At 34.5% G+C, this 24,516-nt stretch overlaps 1 protein-coding gene across 4 annotated transcripts in view; it reads right to left on the bottom strand.

Annotated features, from left to right (window-relative positions):
• Mf (myofilin) overlaps positions 1-24,516 on the bottom strand; it is an 80,362-nt gene that overhangs the window by 33,702 nt on the left and 22,144 nt on the right. For all 4 annotated transcript variants that reach the window (XM_072519374.1, XM_072519365.1, XM_072519372.1 and 1 more), the window contains exons 2-3: positions 19,418-19,571; positions 4,145-4,393 (exon numbers count right to left, since the gene is read on the bottom strand). In XM_072519374.1, the coding sequence (XP_072375475.1) occupies positions 4,145-4,393; positions 19,418-19,511 (343 nt within the window). In that variant the 5' untranslated portion in view covers positions 19,512-19,571. The remainder of the gene's footprint in view (positions 1-4,144; positions 4,394-19,417; positions 19,572-24,516) is intronic.

Below are 24,516 nucleotides of genomic sequence, written 5' to 3' on the forward strand. Positions count from 1 at the left end.
GTATTTTTTTAACTATTTTTTAGTGATATTATCTATTGTCGTGTTTTATAATTTCATCATCTCTCTTATACTTTCATTCCTTATCTAATTAAATAGAGTTAAACCACAACCTATTTTACCGTAGGTACATCAGTTCAGCTCAGAAAAGTTTTTGTGACACATTCTTGCATGTAAGCTACGTTTTCAACTTACAGGTCTATATTATTAACATTTATTCTTTTTCCTATGTCTATGTAATATTTTTATTTTTTATTAAGTGTAACTTCAAGATATTTGTGCTGTTTTACACCATATATATATTTCCTTTTATTTATCCTCTAAGCTCCATATTGCGAAATATTTACCATCAGTTTGTTTATTATGTACGTCATCTCTTGCTGATCTTTGGAAAGAACTACCTGATTATCTGCAAACAGAATTATATAATAAGAGAGTTCTCATATCCATATTTTCATGTATTTTCTTGTACACTATTTTAAAGAGCTGCAAAGATAAATTTTTAAGGATTGAAAAGAGATAGAATGACAACCTAATAGAATAGTTTAATCGCACATTTTGGTTAAGCTTTAAAAAATTAAAGACTGATTAGACGATGAATGTAGAGATAGATAAGATAAAGAATTCCATACAGAGAGTGTTTAGCAACAGTCAAAAAAAGACCCGTCTTCTAAAAAAAACTGGTGTGATACTTCTATTTTATACAAACTTTTTACTATTCTTTTCCATCACAAATACTTTAAATAAATTACACCAAAAGAATAACAGCTAATTGAGAATATTAAAAATTATTAGAAACGTTAAAAATATGTAAAAGGCGCAGGGATAAGACCAGATCAGTGTGATTAAAAGCTATAATATGTAAAAATAATAAAAAAAAATCTTTAATTCAAGAAAACATAATTTTATATTTTTTACTAAACATAATATTAAGGTACTGAATTGGATAACAAACTAAATTTAAACAACAAAACATATGAGCAAGTGCTAAAAACCTAAATTTACAGTGTCATTTTTATCGCCAACTTATCTAATTTTCCTTGAAGAAGAATAGACTCATTTCCCAGAATGTACCACGGGATCTTTTTTTAGACTTGAATGCTACTCAGACTCATTTACGATGCATTCCTTGTTTAATCGTGGAGATCAATGGGTTCAGTCGATGTGAATCATAATCTACAAGCATCTATTGTAGTGAATCACAACCTGATGTCTTTAAATAGTTATTAGGACTATTTAAAACAGTTAGCAACAACAAATGATCAGCTGTTAGTACATAGTTTAATAATAGACATTAATACTTTTGTTATTTACAATAAGTGTGTGGGTATTTTTTACAGGTTATAGGCACTTATATATAAAGCTATGCGAATAACACTACATGCATCAGACGACTTTATCATCAAAATAGTTTAAATTGGATGTGCACACGGAGTGGATCCAGGGAACCAACCTCCCAGTGCAAATGCTCAGTTGAAACTATCTTGATGGTTGGGTCGTACGACCCAAGTAGCGACATCTAAGTGGCCTCGTGTCTCACAATCCTATATGGTTTTCTTTATGTAACTCTGATAAAAAAAATAGTGCTCCAAGAAGATAATATCTATCATCACTCTGTTAAGTATCGTGTTTTAATTTATAAAACTAGACTTTCTACATTAAGTAAAAACTGTTAAAATTAAAATTTTGTTTTGCTTGTACCCTCTCTGTTTGCATATCTTCTCTCCTTTACGTAACTGTGTATACTGTTTTGGTTTTCGCCACGAAGAAATAGACGGCGGAATTTAAACGTGAGTGTCGAAGTGTTGGATATGATCCACATTATAAACGTCCACAAATTTCAAGGATACTAATTAGTGAGAAAGTGTATGGTATCGTTATGGAAGATGGGCTCTAAGATATCACAGGAAAGTATTTGTCACATCTTGCTACTAGAATTAAACACAAAACAGTTTTGTGCAAGGTGGTTTTAACTTATGCTCAACGCAAATTACAAACGTATTCGCATGACACTTTTAAAACAGTGATTGACACATTTCAGAAAAAAAGTTATAATGGATAAAACATTGATTCGCTATTACACACTCAAACAAAATAGGAGTCTAAGAATTGAATCGAACTCTATTTTTTAGGTATAAAGAAGGCTAAACGGTACCATGGCGAAGAAGATCATAACGTGGGTGATTTGAGATCCAAAAAGAATTTTGCTGATTAATTTAATTGAAAAAGGTAAAACCATAAATGAAGAATACTACTCTTAACTTCTAATAAATTGGATGCAAGTAATTTAAAAAAAATAACGGATTAAAGAAGAAAAAATCCTTTTTTATCAGGATAATGCAGATGCCCAAAAAAGTGTTTTCACCATGGTTTGAGCAATCTTTACTAAATAGTAAAGATATATTTGATGTTTTGAAATGGAGTTATTTATATGTATAAATTTATCATTTGCCAGATATACAAATATTTTAAACTTGTGATAATGCAGCCCGCGGATTTGGAAATAACAAAAGATCAGAACCAGAATAATGGATACTTACCTACAAGACAGAAAACAAGGGATATCATTAAAGCACTGAAAAATAATAAAGCACCAGGTATTGATAATATATCAGAAGAAATTCTCAAACTTGGAGGACATGCGCTAATAAATAGATTTCATAAACTAATAATAGACGTGTGGAATACAAAAGAAATTCCAGGAGACCAGAAAAAAGCAATTATATGCCCAATCCACAAGAAGTGAGACAAAAACTCAGCTACAAAAACTACAGAACCGTATCTCTACTCAAGAGAAATAGAGAGAGAGGGAGAGAGAGAGACATATCCTTACTACGTGTTAGCTATAACGTGGATCATAACAAGGAGATTGAGTCATTTCACAAAGCAAATCATAGGGAATACCAGGCCGAATTCACATCAGAAGGGTCTACTATTGACCAGCTATTCAACGTTAAACAAATATTTGCCAAGACCAGGGAGCACGATATAGATACCTACCAAATATTTGTAGATTTTTGACAAGCCTATGACAATATAAACAGAGATAAAATATACTTAAATATGCGAGAATTTGGTATACAAAGGAAATTGGTATACCAAGGAAAAGCGCAAATACTAGTCCAAAACTAATTGACAGATCCCCTTCAGATAAGAGGCCAAAATAGGGAGAGGTGTTAGCTCAGACTCAGTTTAATATATGTTTAGAATATGTTATGTGAAAAATGTCTGTAAACCCAAAAATACATTGTTTAATAACTCTAAACATAAAAGATTTACCACACGATCAATATTTTAATTGTAAATGAGTTATAGGTCAGCAAACGGATTTTCAGCAAAGTGCATCCCCAACATATAAGATACTTTGGACATGTTATAAGGTCAGACATCGTCCAGAGAAATATTGCTAAATAGAATCTAGAGCATAGGACCTTTTATTGGAGTTAACCGAAAGGACAATATTAATGGAAATTTCTCAGAATCAAGTACTTTACAATACTTAACACGTATATGAACAAGAAGAAGAAATACAACAGATGCAAATATTACACTAATAAAAATCAATAACACTACGAGTACATTGTGCAGCATTATGTTGCGGTTTACGTTATGACATCGTTTATATATCGTATTTCTAATAAAGAATTTATTAACATTATTTCGTATTTCGTATTTTTCTCACTGGGCTAAATCTTGATAAGCTTAGCATACTATGTATTTTGTCAAGTTTCAGTGGTAAATATAAAACTTTACGGATATCTGTTTTTTCTACTTTTATATGATTGAAACGGTATGTGTCAATTGTTACAAAAAGTTATACAGGGAGCTCAAGCTTTTGCGGGGCGGCGCACACAAACGGTTGGCTTTTAAACATTTTATTATCCATTAATGATATACAACACGTATAGAATTATCAAATATCAACACAAAAGATTACAAGAAAATACATAATTAAAGATGACAAATAAAATAATAATAATCGCACGAGAGCAGTAAACGCAGCGTTGTTCGCGGTATGCTACAAGGACCCGTGCTTGGACTCATAAGCTATCAAACTGTCCATAAAGGCACTTGAAGTGGCAGATAACATAAAATACTGAGAGAACGACTTTCAGTTGTGATTTCTAATGTTTGTATTCGAACCTACCGGGCCGGTATCTGTCTAGAGAACCGTAGTTGTGTGGGAAAATTGGCCTGGGTGAGTAACCGTAGGTATCTCTGTGAAGTGGATCGTATCTGTAGCCGGGAACGTGGATACGTTCAGAAGCTGCGCTGGGCTCGTCATAGATTGATTTGGTGTATGGCCAAGAGGATGAGATTTCTGGGATGTCACTTATGGGACGGAAGATGCCCCTGCGGGAATGGACTGAATCAGTTGCCCTTAAGTCATCGGATCCTGCAAAATAAAAAATAGTTAAAAAATAATATTTGCCTGTTTATATCTTGGATTTAAGTTTATATAAAAATGTATGACTATTTAACTAAATTGTATTCTTATTTATCTATTAAATTATCTATTATCTATTTTGATATATTTTATCTATGACTATAATTAATATTATCTAATTATGTTTTTCTTTGTTTTTCAATTGTCTGAAAATTAAAATATAAAATTAAATTTTTTAGTTAAAGCAGTTTAAATATTTGGGGTCTAAAGTGATAGGAATTTAGTACAGCTCTTTTTGGTTATGTCTGAACAATACAATTATATATTTACTTTCATTTTTTTTATATGCCCTTGATATTGTTAATTTTTGATAGCTAAGTACAGCTTCAGTTATAATAATTACTATTTAAATGGGAATAAGCCACAATTAAAGGGTAAAGTAAGTTTATTGATGTTTCAATTTTCACTTCGGAAATCGTTCTCAAAACATAAACATTAGTAATTTTACTACTTACTTTAACCTTTAATTGTAGCTTATTCCCATTTAAATAGTAATTACTTTAAAATGCCACAAGAAAATAGCTTCAGAACAATATTAATTATAATCTTTGTAACATATATTTTCAGTTGGATTGGGAGACTCAAAAAAAAACAAATTGCTTGCTACGATTAATCCTCTGAAACTAAAATTATTTGATCGAAAGAAATGAGGAATAATTAGAAACAAGTAGTTAAGTTCGGTGCTTCCACGTATCTTACAGATTGATTCAAGATATTTGATATTATTTTTTAGCAGATAATTTTAAGTATATTTTGTGTGTGAATTCTTCTTCAGCCTGTTTGCATCCACTCCTGGATAAAAGGCTCTACATGAGTTCTCTACTCGTCTCTATTTTGTGCTATTTGGTGCTAGTTTCTTCCCACTTTTGCCATGATGTTGTCTAGCCACCTTTTTTATGGTCTGCCTCTACTACGACTGTGCTCGTTGTACTGTGCTCCAATGTACAATGTTTCTCGTTTATCTTGTATATATCTATATCTATATCTATAGTTGTTTTGTCATGCCACGTGTCCCGCCCAGCGTCCTGCTTCGCACATCCTCATTTCGTATATGTTCTCTCAAAGAAACTCCTCATATATCTCATTCGATCGTCCTCTGTGTTGTCCTTAAAATATTGGCTAATAACTCTGTAAGTATTACGGTCTTCATTCCATAGGTCATAACTGGTAAAATGCATCTGTTGAATATCATTTTGCTTTAGATTTATTCGTATCTTTTTGTTTTTCAACACCACACTAAGTCTTACTACTGCTGCCAAAATCATTCGAATTCTTCTAGTTATCCCTGCCTTTTGATTGTGTTTGCCTAGTTTGATCGTTTGACCTAGGTATATATACTTTTAGACACATTCGATTTCACTTCCATCTAAGTCAATTGTGATATTTTGATTTTTCATCACTTTTGTTTTATAAAAATTCATTTTCGCAGATTCATTTTCGCCGATTTTTGTAGATATTTGTTTAAGTTTCTTTAACATGTACTTGTTACTTATGAGTACTATGTCGCTAAATTTTAGATAACTATTGAAGTAAATAATTTTGAAAAAATAGTGTCTCCCTGTCCAACTTTTCTTTCCTTTCTTATTTTGCTTGTTGTTAGACCTTCTGCTACATTTATTTGCGTAGTTACATTGTCGCATATCTATTTTAGAAGTATTCTATATCTGAAATCAATCCTTGCATTATGCATTCCTTCTAATACAGTCCAGAGTTCTCTGGAATCGGATGCCTTCCATGCAATCCACAAATGTCAAATGAGGAGGTTCATTGTATTTATTACACTTTTTAATAAGTATTCCGTATTATCTATAGGTATTCTATGGTACTATAACCTTTGCGAAATCTCACTTGTTCAACAGGTTGGTAACTATCGAACTTATTTGATAGTCTGACTAAATAGCATTTTTTATATCAAAGAATTTTCACGTGTACAATATTTCAAATATCTGTAGTATCATATAAGCGGATGGAAATTTTACATAAGAATGCCTTCGTATAAATATACCACAATTGGATTTAAATGTTTTCTTCCTACTTCCTTGATATGGTGATATGGTTACGCCTGTTCCATCTTCGTATGCCTTCTTAATGGAAGGACAGAACTTTATATTCTTGTTGCACTTCCTATACTTTTTCAGCCGTTTAATGATTTATCTTATACTATTTTTACTAGAATCTTTATAATTATGTGACTATTCAAATTGTTTTTTATGTCTAGTATACAGTCATTTATGTTCTCTCCTTCTTCACGTGCCGTATCAGAATTTTTTGACGTTGACGATCACCATTACGAGGTCTTCTCGATCTTCTGCCACATGGAATAATTACCCTGTATTTGGTATCTGAGTCCATTCACGAATATATTTTAGCCAAGAAACCTGTTTTCTTCCTACACCTCTACTGCGTTCTATTTTGCCTTTAAGGAATAGTTGTAGTATTCTACATCAATTTTCCTTCAATATATGTCCCAGATAAGCCTTTTTCCGATATTTAACAGTCTTAAGTAATTCTCTGTCGTTGTTGACCCTCCTTAGTACTTCCTCGTTAGTTTTCCTTGCCGTCTAAGGTATCTTTAATATCCGTCTATGAATCCACATTTCTAATGCTTCAATCCGGTTTATGCTTGATACTTTTAGAGTCCACACTTCTGCTCCTACAGAACAAACATAGCACCTAATCAATATTTGTCTTGTTCTAAACTCAAGATGGTTATTGCAAAAAGTATTGTCTACATTTTCACAAAAGTCGTTCTAGTCTCTAGTTCATGTTCTCTATGTTATAGAAATGTTTAAGATCTTTATTTCATATTCTTCCATTAATTTCTCTGTTTTCTTGATATCGGGTATTATTTCTGTGGTATTCTTTATAGTTGGCATGATTTCTAATATATTAATATTAGCCTTTATGTCTGCCCGTAGATGATTATTGCGCCACATGGTATATTTAAGACATCACGCTATTAGTTAGCTTTACTTGTTTGGCGAATAATTTTCGCTTCTATATATCTGTAGTTATGCATTTATGTTTCTGGGTAGTTTAAAGTCTCTTTTTCCTAAATTATTTTGCCATTAACCCTTAGTTTGTATCTTATGGGATTTTTTGAGATAAACATGGTGTTAAATTCAATTGATATGGGAGTCTCTGCAAGTAATATTCACACTCTGCAATTTGTATGCCGTTATCTCCATAGCATATAATAGGAACATTTTATCTGCCCATTCTGTAATATATATCTGTATTTCGAACCCTGTTGATAATTTCGTCCATAGTAAGATTAAACAGAAAAGAGTGGGTCTTCCTGACCGATCAATACAGGCTATATTAATTTGTCCTATGATCTGATGGTATGTTTCTTTTATATAGCAGATTATTCAATTGCTCTTTTTATATCTATAAAGCAACAGTCGGCAGGGATGTTACATTCATTACATTCTCATGACATGTCTGAGGATAAAAACCGCATTCTTGTAGGATCTTCTAGATCTGAAGCTTTGTTCATTCGCTTCTTCAATTTCGATGGTAATATTGTTGGTTATAATTTTTGTCATCAATTTTAGAATAGGTGCTAAGCAGGTTTATTTCTATATATTTTTGGATATTCTTGTGTCGCTTTTTTAAAACATTAGAATAATAGTCGAGTATTGTACGAGTTTTGTACGAGTATTCTTAGTTGTTCGTTGTTCGGTAAGTATATTCCCATCATACTTCAACAGTATTTGAAATTTTTGTTACGTTCCAAATTTAAAGTAGAAAGTCCCACCTCTATTTTATCAAAATTTAAATAATTCAGGACGTGTAAGAGCGGTTGCCTATAATATATTATAAGCAAGGTGGCGAAAATAAAATTAGTAATTTTTAAATAGGGGTAATGTCTGGCAAATTGTGCTGAAGTTAAGGGAACACGTCCTCTTTTTTGTGAAGAAACTAATTTAGATCGTTCTTTCTAGAGTTATCTTGGAAGAATTGGGATCATAAAATTGAAATTTTTGAATCTCGGTATTATTCGGTGACCTCCGTGTGTCAAGTTGTCAAGTGTTCGGAAAGACGACGGAAAGAAAGTGATTCCAGATTTGACGGTGTTACTGAAAGGTTGGGCTAGATTAAAAACGGCATTTTGTTTTTTTGCTTTTGCTGCTGTTCCATGTGGGATCTGGACTAGTCCGAACCGTGTGGATATTCAAGGGGATTTGCTGCCTTCGTGGAAGGGTTTTTTTGGAATATCCACAATTTCGCTAAAAAAAAAGCGGATCTACAGTACACGTGAATACCGGGAGTCGTATTTAGATCAAGAAATTAGCCTTAATCACGAGTCCAAATAGCCGGCTACGCTTCGGTCCAATTTGGGATATTTCAAACCCCTAATCTGGCTAAGAAGGGTGAGTGTTAGAACATTTCGTTTTTAATTAATTAAAAAGTTGTAGTTATTTTTTTATCCCATCTCTAAAAAGCTATTCACATTTTTATCAGTTTTCATACATTCAAGTTCGGAGACAAGTTTTTTTTTGTATTGCTCCATTATCGCCAAAAGGCAGATAAACAAAGTGTTAAAATCAATATATTTATTTCCAAATAATTATTTTAGACACAGATGGTAATTAATGTTTTCTTGCTTCAGGGTTGGTTGGTTTGTTTGTTTTTTTCTGCTTCTTCTTCTTCGTATTTTTCCGTCTGGCTGTAATTTTTAACTTTTCAACATTGTCACACAAGTCTATGTACATCGGCAATCGTACGGGATTTTGGATTGAAGACACGCTGAACTATAACTGGAATTCCACGCGGTGAAGTATATGAAAATTCGAGGTATGGATCGATAATTAATTTTCAACGGAAGATTTAAGCGCCGTCTAATTTGGTTTGCGGAATACAATAGTTTTTTTTAAAGATTATTTGCTGTTAGTTTTTATTTTCATATTTACAAATACTTTACAGATTTTTTTTTAAAGATAATTTGCGGTTTATTTTATTAATTCAATATTTACACATACCTATTTTAATTTTGTAAACTGCGTCTAAGGGGGGGTTATATATTTGAGATTTATTTTTTTATATTATTTTCTGCGCACGCACTTGAGCTCACGTGGTGTCCTATTTGCGTTAATTATTTTTTTTTGGTTGGTATTGAACCGCACACCCCTTAGCGTCCGGTACTTTTGATACGTCCTACCTTTCATTTTGTTCTGTTAAATAGAAATAACTTATGAATTTTTGTTAGGCAAGCAGAAGCCGCATTTTTATATTATTTTTTTATTAAGCCTATGGTAAAGTTAAATAATATTGTAATATGTAATATGTATGTATTTATTTTCAACTATCTTGGGAATCTATTTATTAAAATTGACTAAATTCTAATCTGACAATTTCATTTATTTTTTTTATTTATTCAGGTTGTATACTGTTACTTAGTATTTTAGTAGTAAACCTATTGGTAAGTTGGTGGTTTATTGAATAGCAACGTAGGGAAGGCTGTGGGCCAATTTACCTGGCGCCCCTGATATAACTTCGGATTTTTTTTGTTTTGTGGACCGCACGACCATCTCCACTGTTTTGTCTAGCCGCGAGCCATTCCCAGACTGTCACCGTATAGTACTTTTCTTTCCGGGTGTACGTCTGATTTATATTTGGTACATTCTGTAATTTTTTTATATAGATTCGGTTTTGTACGCCACATATTTTGGCGCCCAACGTGGGGCCCTTAATTAATTAACCGTTTTTTTGTCAACCCCTTGTGTAGATTCCTTTTAATTAGTTAACCTAACGTGTTTGGGCTTTAATTGACTAACTTTGATTTATTTACTTTACCACTGGTTTTGCACTTAGTAGTAGTCTTAGAACTTCGTGTTTAGTGGAAGTGTATGCCAAGAAGTGCTTACTAGTTTTTTTTTTGTGTGACGTGAAGTTGGAAGAAGCCAAAAATGGAACTTAAAAGAAGATACTTTGAAGTGGTGTTGTGGAACTTAGAAGAATTATGGATATATTAGGACTTTGAAATATTTCTATTTCAGTTGGAGTTCAAATTTATTTTTTTGAGAAGTTGGACTTCGAAATTCTACATTGTGGTTTAACTTAGTTATGTTAGGGAATGTAAAATCTTTTTTTGAGATTATGTTGTGACTTGTAATTTGTTCTGAAACAATGAAATTTTGAAAATCTTTTGTGAAATTTTATAGATTGAATAAAGCGACTATTACTTTTATTTTGCTTTTGGTTTGCTCCCATTAATAAAGTAAACTGTACCTGTGTGTTAATATTTTTACTTATATCTTGATTTTGTTTGAATATTTGCTCCTTTCGGTTGATACATTTTTTTTTAAATTTTGAACTTTGGCAAGATGGTGCGAAAACTTGTACCCAACTACTTAAGGAAAGAGGAACTGGAATATGAACTCAAAATTCGTGGAGTGTCTACTGGCACTGTTGAGTCTATGAGGTCTAGTCTGTCTGATGCACTTAGTCGTGAGGCAGCAAATGAAAGCTTTAGATATCCTGAGCACCCATTCACCTTTTCACAGGATAAAACTGCAATCGAGACTAAACTTGCGGAGCTGAATACGGCTGTTGGAAAGTTTGCCGGAACTCCTACTTGTGCTGAGTCCTTGAGATTGCGGACACAGATTAACCATGTCTTGGGGAGAATTGATCTTATGGTATTGCCAACAGGTGACGATGCAGACGCAGCCCAGGTTGTTAAGTCAGACTTTCTTGCTGAGATTTTGAAGTTGTCACAGGATTTACATGATAAGCAGCATCCAATCGGATCTGGTTCGGTACCAGTAGCGCTCGATGTGATTTCGGTTTTAAATCAGTCTTTTCAGGCAGGGGTAGGACAAGTTCATGCTTCTTCTCCTGGAGCGATGTCACAAGCTGGTAATAATGTTTTTTCAGGGTCTGTCTCTAGTTTTTCTTCTGGGATGATACTTCCTCATAAATGGGGAATAGAAAAGTTTTCAGGTTCTGCTAGGGGTATGTCTATTTCTGCATTTTTTGAGATGGTGAATGAATTGAGTCTCGCTCGTCATGTACCAGATAGTATACTTTTGGAATCAGGTATAGATTTATTTTCGGATAAAGCCTATCAGTTTTATAAAGATGTTCGTCTACGTGTAGGGAGTTGGGCTGAATTAGTTGAAGAGTTTCGTAGGGAGTACCTGTCAGCTCACCATGGGGAAGCGCTTTTTGAAGAGCTTCGGAGGAGAACTCAGCATTCGTCTGAGACTATTGGAGTTTACTTGGCAATAATGAATAGTTACTTTAATCGCTTGCGTTGTCATGTTCCAGAGGAAGTTAAATTGTCTATAGTTATTAGGAATTTGCATCCGTTCTATCAAGATAGATTACGTGATCCTTTGCCAGCTACCTTGGAGGAACTTCGTGTTCTATGTCGCAGTATGGAGGAAAGACGTGATCGTATTAGGAACTATGTTGAACCGAATAGTAGGAAAATGAATACTTTGGAAAAGGACCTAGCTTATATCAGTGTGGATGCTGAAAGTTGTAGTAGTGTTGGTGAGGGTCCTGTTGCTTCATCCGAATCGGAGTCCGCTAGAGGAAAGTTTAGGACTTTAGTCTGTTATCGTTGTAATCAGTCAGGCCATAAGGCAGTAGGGTGTTTAATGAAGAAGGAGGCTGTTCACTGTTTTAAGTGTAAGAAAGAAGGGTTTACAGTCAGAACTTGTCCTTCGTGTAATTCGGGAAACGGAAGGAAGCGCACCTAACTGGTCGAAGAGGTGTTGCCGACGTTGACTCGACCAACCTACGTCCTATTTTAGACTTTATTTTACATCATTCCGAAGGAGATGAACGTCCATATTTGAAAGTTAAAGTCTTAGGAAAGGAAATTTTGGGATTATTGGATTCTGGTGCTTCAAAGACCATTGTAGGAAGAACTGGTTGGAAATTTTTACAAAACTTGGGTTTAGAGTTGGATACTTCGAAGAAGACCGTTTGTAGAGTGGCGAATGGTCAGATGTGTGAATCGTTGGGGGAATGTTTAGTACCTTTCATGGTTAGGGATCGCTTGCGTGTCTTGCCAGTATTAGTTATTTTGGACGTACCGCACATTCTGATTTTAGGATCTGATTTTTGGCGTGTTATGGGTATCGTTCCAGATTTGAGGCATAACGAATGGTATTTTTCGGACGCTCCAGCAATGGTAGGTTCAGTGGATCATCTCCGAGGTCAAACTATTTTGACCGATGCAGAGAAGTCGCAATTGGATGAAGTTATTAATAGAAGTCGTGAACTAATGGGCACTTCTCTTGGTTGTACTGATGTCACTGAGCATGTGATTGTTTGTAAATCTGCACCCATAAAACAACGTTACTATCCTGTATCCCCAGTAATCCAAAGCCATATTGATAAAGAGCTAGAAGATATGTTGGCGAAAGGAGTAGTGGAGCGATCGAATAGTGCTTGGTCGTCCCCGATTCTCTTGGTGAAGAAAAAGGTTCCAGAAGGTGAAGAACCAAAATGGAGGTTCTGCGTAGACTATCGAAAGCTTAATGCCGTAACAGAGAGGGATGGCTACCCATTACCGTACATCTCTAATATTTTAAATAAATTGAAGAACGCGCATTATCTTTCCACCATAGACATTAAGTCGGCGTATTGGCAGGTACCTGTTGCTAAGGCTTCCAGGCCTTATACTGCTTTTACGGTTCCTGGTCGAGGTCTTTTTCAGTTTTGCAGAATGCCTTTTGGATTACATAATGCCCCGGCTACATGGCAGAGGTTGATAGATCGTGTCCTCGGTCCGGAGTTGGAACCCTATGTTTTTACTTACTTGGATGACGTGGTCATCGTGACAAAGTCTATTGAAGAACATGTAAGGATCTTAGAGGAAGTCTTTAGACGCTTGAGAGAAGCTAAGTTAACCGTTAGCTGGGATAAATGTCAATTTTGTAGACCGGAACTAAAGTATTTGGGTCATGTGGTTGATAGGAATGGACTACATGTTGATGGTGATAAGGTCAAGGCTATGCTACGTATCCCAACACCCACATCCGTCAAGGAAGTTCGTAGCATCATAGGCACATTTTCCTGGTATCGAAGATTTATTCCTTCCTTTGCGACACTACTAGCTCCAATTACAGCGATATTGAAGAAAGGAAGAAAATTCAATTGGACCCCGAGTTGTGAAGAATCTTTTCAGAAAATAAAAGAATGTCTAGTTTCTGCTCCGATACTTAATTGTCCTGACTACAATTTGCCTTTTGTTGTCCAATGTGATGCCTCAGGATATGGAGTGGGCGCCGTGTTATTGCAGCCAGGCCCGGATGGTGACGAAGTAATTAGTTTCCTGAGCAGATCACTAACGCGTCAAGAAAGGAATTTTTCCACGACGGAACGGGAATGTTTAGCTGTGTTATGGGCAGTCGAAAAACTGCGTCCTTATTTGGAGGGTGTTCCGTTTACGGTCGTGACTGATCACGCATCCCTCGTATGGCTTCAAAATTTGAAGGATCCTACTGGAAGATTAGCTCGATGGGCGGTAAGATTGCAACAATATGACTTTAAGATTGTGCATCGGAAAGGAAAAGAACATGTTGTCCCCGATTTGTTATCTCGGTCAGTTCCCGTGCTTGATATGGTTGAAGAGGTTGTACCGCTTCCTAGTGGTGATAGTTGGTATGATAAACTTTGTAGAAAAATCGAGTCTAATCCCTTGAAGTATCCTCAGTGGAGAATGTCTGGTGGCAAACTTTATAAATACATCCGTCCCAGTCATGGATTTTTGGTCGAGGAAGCGGACAATTGGAAGGAAGTCGTTCCTAAGGGTCAACGATTGGAAGTGCTGAAGTTGTGTCATGATAGTCCTTTAGCAGGTCATATGGGGATCCTGAAAACTTATAAGCGTATTAACGAGAAGTATTTTTGGCCGAAACTGCGGAGTGATGTGTCTCGTTACGTTGGACGTTGCTCACTGTGTGCCATGCATAAGGTGGAACAAGGTAAGCCCAAAGGCTTTATGACTCCTCAACCTAAAGCTACTCAACCATGGGAGATAGTAGCAACCGATCTTATGGGACCTTTCCCAAGATCAACTCAAGGCTATAAGTTTATCTTAGTGGTAATGGATGTGTTTAGTAAATTTTCTTTGGTATTTCCGTTGCGATCCTCAAAAGCCGTGCATGTCGTTAAGAAAATAGAAGAAGAAGTTTTTCTCGTATTTGGAGTTCCACGTCTGTTACTATGTGATAATGGTGTCCAGTATACTTCGGGTATTTTCAAGAAAATGATGGAAACCTATGGTGTCTCAGTTCGTTATAATGCGTTGTATCATCCACAGTGCAATCCATCTGAACGCTATAACCGAACCCTTAAAACAATGATGGCAACTTATATAGCTGACAACCATAGGAAGTGGGATGAAAATTTGGCCAAACTAGCATGTGCTACGCGCACTGCATACCACGAGTCGACTGGTCAAGATCCCTACTTCATAAATTTCGGTCGGAAGATGGTAGTGGATGGACGAGATTTTTCCCGAAAGGACAAACTCGGAGACCCGGAGGACGAAGTAGCTAAAATGGGATATAATCGATCGCGTGGACTCCAGGAATTATTTGTTGATGTTAGAAAACGTTTAGATAAAGCTTCGGCTAAGTGTGAGAAGACCTATAATCTACGGAGACGTCCAGAGGAATTTCAGCCCCATCAGTCAGTATGGCGGAGAAATTTTGTGTTGTCAGATGCCGCTAAATATTTCACGAAAAAGTTAGCTCCTAGATGGATAGGACCCTACTTCGTGAAGAAGAAAGTTTCCCCCTGGACATATAGTTTAGAGGATGAAAATGGCAAGGATCAAGGTATTTGGAATATTAAGGATTTAAGGATTAGTAACCCGACTGGTGATCCCGATAGGATTTAGGTCGGAGTAGAACGGACTAGCAAAAGTTTTGTCTAGTCTAAGTAAATTTAGTTAGTCTTTTGAAATTGGTTGTATTTATTTTTTTTGTTGTGTCCGTGAAGGATGACTGAGTGTTGGCTATGATCTGTTCTTAGGATGTATTTGGATGGTCAACCGATTCGTTTTTTTTTGTGTTAGGTAGCCAATACGAAGTCGTAGGGTTGCGGTAGCCTTAATTTCTTTTGATTTATGGAATTGAATGTCACTTAGGTTTGGTCAGAAATATGTTGTCTTCGATGATATGGCGTTGGGATTTGTTTTGATGTTAGTAAGCCATTCTATTTAATTGGGATTTTTTCGAAGCCACATAATTATGTTTTGGTGAATCTTGTTGGATAATAGCTTAGTTTTGGATGATTCACTAAATTTCGTTGTATACGGATTTAAATTCTGAAAGACCTATCTCATTTTTATTTTAATGAACAATTGGAATTACACTACTGTTTCGGTAGATGTTCCTCGCAGTATCAGTAAGAGTGGAATGGTGGAGAGTTTCTTATGGACTCATGTTATGCGAGGTATAGTGAAGTACTAGCGATGCCCCAGAGCTGGGAGGTCGCGAATAAGGGCAACATCCAGTAACCGACCTAATCAGTGTTGTCAGATTGACGTTGGAATTTGAAACTATTCTACTTGATCTCATACGATGAGAGATGACTGTTGTGTGGAAGTGGAGTAAGTGTTGTAAGTAAGTTGTTGCTTTGTGCGTGTGGTTTGAGATTGGTATGTCTTTCGTTGTCCAAGTACTTGCGCACGGTGAAGACGGTGTGGATGATGATTGTGTTGTGGACTTCGCTCGGAGTTTAGGTAGTGCGTCGCTAGCGCGAGGGAAAATTTTCTTCGTCTAGTTTTTCCTCGTAAATTTTCCTCTGGGAAAGGGAGGTGTTGTTACGTTCCAAATTTAAAGTAGAAAGTCCCACCTCTATTTTATCAAAATTTAAATAATTCAGGACGTGTAAGAGCGGTTGCCTATAATATATTATAAGCAAGGTGGCGAAAATAAAATTAGTAATTTTTAAATAGGGGTAATGTCTGGCAAATTGTGCTGAAGTTAAGGGAACACGTCCTCTTTTTTGTGAAGAAACTAATTTAGATCGTTCTTTCTAGAGTTATCTTGGAAGAATTGGGATCATAAAATTGAAATTTTTGAATCTCGGTATTATTCGGTGACCTCCGTGTGTCAAGTTGTCAAGTGTTCGGAAAGACGACGGAAAGAAAGTGATTCCAGATTTGACGGTGTTACTGAAAGGTTGGGCTAGATTAAAAACGGCATTTTGTTTTTTTGCTTTTGCTGCTGTTCCATGTGGGATCTGGACTAGTCCGAACCGTGTGGATATTCAAGGGGATTTGCTGCCTTCGTGGAAGGGTTTTTTTGGAATATCCACAATTTCGCTAAAAAAAAGCGGATCTACAGTACACGTGAATACCGGGAGTCGTATTTAGATCAAGAAATTAGCCTTAATCACGAGTCCAAATAGCCGGCTACGCTTCGGTCCAATTTGGGATATTTCAAACCCCTAATCTGGCTAAGAAGGGTGAGTGTTAGAACATTTCGTTTTTAATTAATTAAAAAGTTGTAGTTATTTTTTTATCCCATCTCTAAAAAGCTATTCACATTTTTATCAGTTTTCATACATTCAAGTTCGGAGACAAGTTTTTTTTTGTATTGCTCCATTATCGCCAAAAGGCAGATAAACAAAGTGTTAAAATCAATATATTTATTTCCAAATAATTATTTTAGACACAGATGGTAATTAATGTTTTCTTGCTTCAGGGTTGGTTGGTTTGTTTGTTTTTTTCTGCTTCTTCTTCTTCGTATTTTTCCGTCTGGCTGTAATTTTTAACTTTTCAACATTGTCACACAAGTCTATGTACATCGGCAATCGTACGGGATTTTGGATTGAAGACACGCTGAACTATAACTGGAATTCCACGCGGTGAAGTATATGAAAATTCGAGGTATGGATCGATAATTAATTTTCAACGGAAGATTTAAGCGCCGTCTAATTTGGTTTGCGGAATACAATAGTTTTTTTTAAAGATTATTTGCTGTTAGTTTTTATTTTCATATTTACAAATACTTTACAGATTTTTTTTTAAAGATAATTTGCGGTTTATTTTATTAATTCAATATTTACACATACCTATTTTAATTTTGTAAACTGCGTCTAAGGGGGGGTTATATATTTGAGATTTATTTTTTTATATTATTTTCTGCGCACGCACTTGAGCTCACGTGGTGTCCTATTTGCGTTAATTATTTTTTTTTGGTTGGTATTGAACCGCACACCCCTTAGCGTCCGGTACTTTTGATACGTCCTACCTTTCATTTTGTTCTGTTAAATAGAAATAACTTATGAATTTTTGTTAGGCAAGCAGAAGCCGCATTTTTATATTATTTTTTTATTAAGCCTATGGTAAAGTTAAATAATATTGTAATATGTAATATGTATGTATTTATTTTCAACTATCTTGGGAATCTATTTATTAAAATTGACTAAATTCTAATCTGACAATTTCATTTATTTTTTTATTTATTCAGGTTGTATACTGTTACTTAGTATTTTAGTAGTAAACCTATTGGTAAGTTGGTGGTTTATTGAATAGCAACGTAGGGAAGGCTGTGGGCCAATTTACCTGGCGCCCCTGATATAACTTCGGATTTTTTTTGTTTTGTGGACCGCACGACCATCTCCACTGTTTTGTCTAGCCGCGAGCCATTCCCAGACTGTCACCGTATAGTACTTTTCTTTCCGGGTGTACGTCTGATTTATATTTGGTACATTCTGTAATTTTTTTATATAGATTCGGTTTTGTACGCCACATTTTATCTGAAACTGGAGATTTTAATTTATTAAATTTAGTTATGTTTAGTTTACCCGTTATTTCTTTCCACTGTGATTTAATGAATTTCCGTATCTACCTCAGAAGTCCATAGAGGTCGGTTTCGATTCTTGAAGAGAAGACGTATGTATATGTCGTCCTTTGGCTTCCTTATTATTGGTATAGCTTCGTTAGTTATTTTTTCGGGTGCTTTTTGTGATCTGCTCACAAAAGATCTGATCATTTAAATGTAAATTGAATCGACTGATCTTAAACTTTAAGTTTGGTTAGTTTAGGTTTTGTTAGATAAGGTTTTAGTTCCAAAAAAATTATTAATCTATCCGACCTTCCGCGTTTTTATTCACTTTACCTCCTTACCCGCAATTTTTATGTTTTATTTCGCACCGGAGTATGTTATGATCGATTTGCTTTGAAATTTCACAGCTCTTTTTTAATTATTGATAGTTTGTTTTACCCAGAGACCGTATCATAAAAGTTCTAACATATTTATAATTGGAGTAATCCAATCAAAATGCCCAGGCCAAAATTCCTAAGATTTCCGGGGAATAAAAATATCCTACTCAATCTTAAAATCTCTCTTGACTTGACTTATAAAAGAAATTTTTTTAAAAAATCCGTCACTATATAAACTGCATTTATTTTAACAACACTAGAAATCCTAAGAATTCCCACTTGGCGAAACTAAATTTAAATGTTTACCACTGTGCTTTCTACAACTTCCAAAACAGATAGATTGATAAATTATTCGGCAAGAGAATCAATCGCTTTCCACATGCCGTTCATCACGGCAAAAATTTTTAGTGGATTTAGTTTCTAGTACTCAAAACCGAGTAAAGAACTAAAACAGAAAGACGGTATTAGATTAAATTTCAATGCAGGGCATCTGTCAGCCGCTTATACGTATTTCAACCTCATTAGTTATTAGAGCCTCTGCATATGTAGCTCTCCTTATGAGGTTGAAATGCGTATAAGCGGCTGGCAGATGCTCTGCATTGAAATTAAATCTAATACTGTCTTTCTGTTGCATTTATTTTGTTAATTATGGCGTTTTTTTTTCAATGTACATATGGAGAGCTATTAAAAATTTGGCAACAATCCAGTACGATTAGTCATGTTTGTTTATTTTAATAGAATGAGTTTGGCATTTTTTATTTGATTTTTTCGATCAAAATCACCGTAAGAGAATTTTTAAAAATGTGTAAGTGGTAAATTTATATTGTCACCTTTTAGAGATCTGACGAAGGACTGCCAGAACTTAGCCTTCTTAGAAGGGGTTTCGTTAAGGCTTATCATTTCCAAATGTTCCTTGAAAGACATGGTGTTAGTTGTTGGATGTTAACTTTCTTTCTAGATTCGGTCTTTTTCGGTCGTTCGTCCCTGTAACAAAAAAATAGTATACATATTATATACAACCTAAAAATTAAAATGAAACAAAAAGACATGAGTCAAAACATGAGAACAAAACTATCATGAATTCAAACTTAAAAAATTTAAAGTGTTATTAAAAAAAAGTATATATAAAATAATATTAAGATTTATAATCATAAATATCAAAGATATGTAAGAATTAAGAAAGGCTGAAAGAAAAAGACGCGAAGAATAAAAATGCTTAGAATTATTTCTAATACAACAAAAATAAATGCTATATACAGAAATATAAGCAAGTCAAAATTAAAAAAAGTGAAAGTGGGAAATAAAACATGTTGCGAACATATATTGATCAATGTCTTAGTGGAAAGATAATTGTGGATAATTGTTATTTTTATATGCAATTATGTATATAGAAAACCATAACGTAATATGTGATAATAAATCAAAATTAGAGCCAGTTAATAAAAAAATCATAATTAAACTTATCGATTCTGCACATAATAGAGAAAACATTTGCCAATGATAGAAAGAATACATATTCAGGTAGTTAAGCTTCCAACTAGCACAAAGGGATAAGACATATGCCAATGCTGAGGTAGAAATACCACAACCAATACTTGGCGAAGTAGAAGTATTAGGTGCAACAGACACAAAGGAGAATTCCATTGATTGGCAAGCAGTACAAAAAGTTGGCTTATGATGACGACATAAAAATTAAGGACAGCAAAATAGACCGTATTTAAGTAATGAATCATCAATTAAAATCATTGGCTGACGCAGTAGGACTGATTGTCAGCACAGACAAGACTAATTTCATGAAAGTATCGCGCAGAAACCGGGATAACTCTGATATTAATTCGATATTAACGAATACAAACTATCTACAGAGTGTAAAGAAAGAAGTTCTTCGGCATAATACTTAAGAGGAACAATGAAGTTGAAGAGGAAATCTTAAATAACAGCGAGAAATAAGGCTGCAGGAACTTTGAAATTAAAATTACTGTCAACAAATCTAAAACAAAGAACCTATAATACCGTTATAAAATCAGTAGTATTATACGAGGTTGAGAGGCATGGCTCTAACACTAAAAAGACGACAATGCCTTTTTACCTTTGAAAACAAAATAATAAGAAAGATTCTAGAGCCCAAGCTAAATTAACAGGGTACCAGGAAGATTCGTTGACACACATAAATTAGAGATCTTTCTAAAGAACCCCTAATAAGAAGCATAGTCAGATTCCGGAGACTTGCACGTCTATGTTCTGAGATGTTGAAATGAAAGAGGTGCCAGAAATCGACGCCAACTGGAAAGCGCTACTGGGTACTCCGTGACAAAGACTGGTAGACCTCCTGACATTAAAATGGCACCTCCTGGAGCTCAATATATCTGCATCATTAGAAAGAGCTGTAATGGACCGCAAAATGTAGCGAGGCATATGCAGGAAGGCTAAAGATCTTAAAGGGATTTGTGGCCACCGGAAGTAAGTAAAAAAAGAATAATTAATAGATCAGAACGTAGAAACAATATACAGAATCGATATTTATATAATCGGTGCCCTCCGTCTGGGAATATTTTGACAGATTAATTGTCGGAAACATACAACACTAAAATTAATACCATACTAATACTAATATATAAACGACTGCAAAATTTCAGAAATAGACAATATTAGCTTTTGTTTCAATTGCTGCAGTTGTATTTTGTTAATAAGCTGCATGTAAATAATTGTTTACTTTAAGTTACAACTAACGTGGGCAATAAGCACGTACGCTTGGTTGTATAGTAACTTTCAGCCGCTTCCATTAGAAGTTAAGATTTGTCCAATATAGCCAAAAAATAATTACTATATTTATTGGATAGTTGGAACTGGATTGAGTGAACAGAGCATACCAATATTGTTAAGTAAGTTTTTATTATTCTATGGTTTTAAAATAGGAATTTTTCTGAATAATACAAAAGTGGGTATACTTACTACTTATACCTATAAAACTAAAAATATTTTGTTCTAGATAAACAACATTTTATTTGCTTTTATTTTAATTTTAATGTCTTTTACAAGTATAAATAACTATGGATTTTAATGAATATTGCGAATTTTGCAACTTTTAAATACTAAGCTTGTAGTTTAAATTATTGCTTTTCTAAAAATATGTTTATGTGACATTTAGTACTAATATTTATTTTATAATTGGCGTTTTTATATCTAATTTTTATAGTTTATATAATTTATGTTAATATACTTTGTTAACATCAATTTTAATTAAGTAGCTGACGATCCAATAGCTAGTACATTGCTTTCCTGTTATAAGCCATGATTTGAATTTTTTTCGGAACATTTCGTCTGCAACTGCGGCAGACATGATCAAAAGCGATGCTGCAACGAGCACAAACTTCCCTTTATCACTTGAGAAGCAACATGACGAAAAAAAAATTTCAAACTACGGTTTACAAATCCGGAAAACTACACTATTGTACAGACTCCTATATGTAGAATCCTTGATTCTATAGATAACTAAATAAATAAAAAATATCGAAGCTTCGATTTCCATTTAAAACTTTTTACCGTAAAACATGATGCAATGATAAAAATGTTACACAACGCTAACATTGACAAGAAAGACATAAGAGTTATCCAGAATCTCTATTGGAATCAAAAAGCACACTAAGAATTTGAAATTTTAAGAGGGGTGCAACAGGGATGTATTTTGTCTCCTATGCTCTTCAATCTCTATGTGGAGAACATTTTTGCAGAGGCACTGGCTTCTTCAAGGCTTTGAGTGTGTAATAAAGGTAAACGGGTTCCCGATAAATAACATTCGTTACGCCGACGACACCGCGATAATAACAGACAAAGAACATGATATGCAGTTGATGTTAAATAAAATAAATACCGTAGGAAAAATATATGGCTTGAAGAAAAATGCTGGAAAAACTAAATGCATGGCAATAAGAAAATACGCACTTTTAAGAATACAACTGCAAGTAGATAATGCTTCAATCGATCAAGTGAAAACATTTAAATACTTGGGAATGATGATAAAAGACCAATGGAATCCTCAACAAGAAATAAAATGCCGTACTGAACAAGCAAGACTTTTATGAAATTTAAACCGCTACTATGTAACCGCAATCTTTCCTTCAATCTCCGCTACAGAATGGTTAAATGCTATGTATGGTCCATATTGTTATACGGCATGGAAACATGGACGTTAAGAGTACCTCCCATTAATAAGTTGGAGGCCTTCGAAATATGGACGTTGCGAAGAATGTTCCGCATACCATAGACAGATAGGGTGAGAAACGAGGAAGTCTTAAGAAAGGCAAATACTGAAAGAGAACTACTCAATTTGATCAAGGTACGAAAAATTGGATGCCTCGGCCATATTCTGATAGGAAAAAATTACGCAATCCCTCAACTAATCATCCAGGGAAAGATTAAAGGCAAGAGAGGAGTAGGTCGTAAACAAATGTCGTGGCTACGGAACATAAAGAACTGGACAGGCATAAATAACACTGGCGATCTGTTGCATGCCGCAAAACACAGACGTCTGGCCTTAAGATAATTCGCCAACGCACTATAGGTGCACGGCACTATAAGAAGAAGATGTCAACTTCGGAAATCGTTCTCAAAATGTGTCTTGTATTTTGTACATATATTAACGTATTTATTTTGAGAACAATTTTTGAAGTGGAAATCGAAACGTCAAAATAAACTTATTTTAAAGTAAAATGGTGACTGATTCTCAATAAAAATAGTAAATTATATTAGGTTGCTATAAGAAAATAGCTTTAGAAAATTATTTTGTAAAAATTTATATAAGAAGATATTTGAAATACAAAATATATACAACAGGGGAAACTATGCCAGAAGAAAGGAAAATGCAAACATTAGTGACAGTAAAAAAATAAGGACACACTAAGACAGACTATTAAAGTGACTTGTAAAATCTTCCTATAGTGACAATAGAGAATAAAGTATAAACTAAGGTGTTCCTAAGCAATAGAACCCACAGGAAATATATGAATATCATTAAAAAGATACCGTTTACAGCAATATGCACGTAGATATAAACATTTTAATAAAGAATAAAATAGTGTTACCATTAATATTAAATGAATATTGGTGAAGACTATAAATATAGACTAAATATTGGTAAAAAATCATTATCTTCAGTTGGTCTATAGCCCTTCGCGAGCCTTGCCCTGCCTCAAAATATTCTTCTAACCTTCCCTGCCGAGTGTCTGTCTTTTTCATTACCTTACTTCAATCTCCCTTAAATCTTCCTGCATATCGTCCAGACATCCGAGAAGGTCGCCTCCTTCTTCTTCTTTCAACTGGCCTATATAGCATGGTTATTTTAGCAGGATCAGTTTTATCAATCCGCATAACGTTGCCACCCATCTTATTGATTTCACGATATCTGCATCACCAACAAATCTATAGAGTTATAAATTATATCGCCTTCTCCACATACTCTGTTCATTAACTCCGCCATATATGATCCTCAATAGTAACTTTTCATCTCTAGTCATCATTGCCCATGTTTCCGATCCACAAGAGCACTATGCGTATTATTGTTTTATAAAGTTTACCCTTTATTGTTCTTGACATATTTCTTGCTCTTAGTTGAAAGTTCATGTCAAAATTACAACGGTTAGCCACGAATATTTTTTTTCTTATTTCTTTGGATGTGTTGTTTTTGCAGTCAACCAGTGACCCTAAGTAGCAGAATTCTTCCACCGTTTCTATAGTTTCGTGTTGCACCTCTAAGTTATTTTGTAAGTTCTTGATAGAGTCGGTATATATTTAGTTTTCTGTGGCGTTTTTGATACGTGCGAAAGCTTCAACTACTTCATTTTGGATTCTTCCAATGATCACAATATCAACAGCATATGTCATCATTTTTATACTACGGGTATATATCGTTGATGAAAAATATTTAACTCGA

The sequence above is a fragment of the Diabrotica undecimpunctata genome, chromosome 1 (genome assembly GCF_040954645.1).
Source record: "Diabrotica undecimpunctata isolate CICGRU chromosome 1, icDiaUnde3, whole genome shotgun sequence".
Taxonomy (NCBI): domain Eukaryota; kingdom Metazoa; phylum Arthropoda; class Insecta; order Coleoptera; family Chrysomelidae; genus Diabrotica; species Diabrotica undecimpunctata.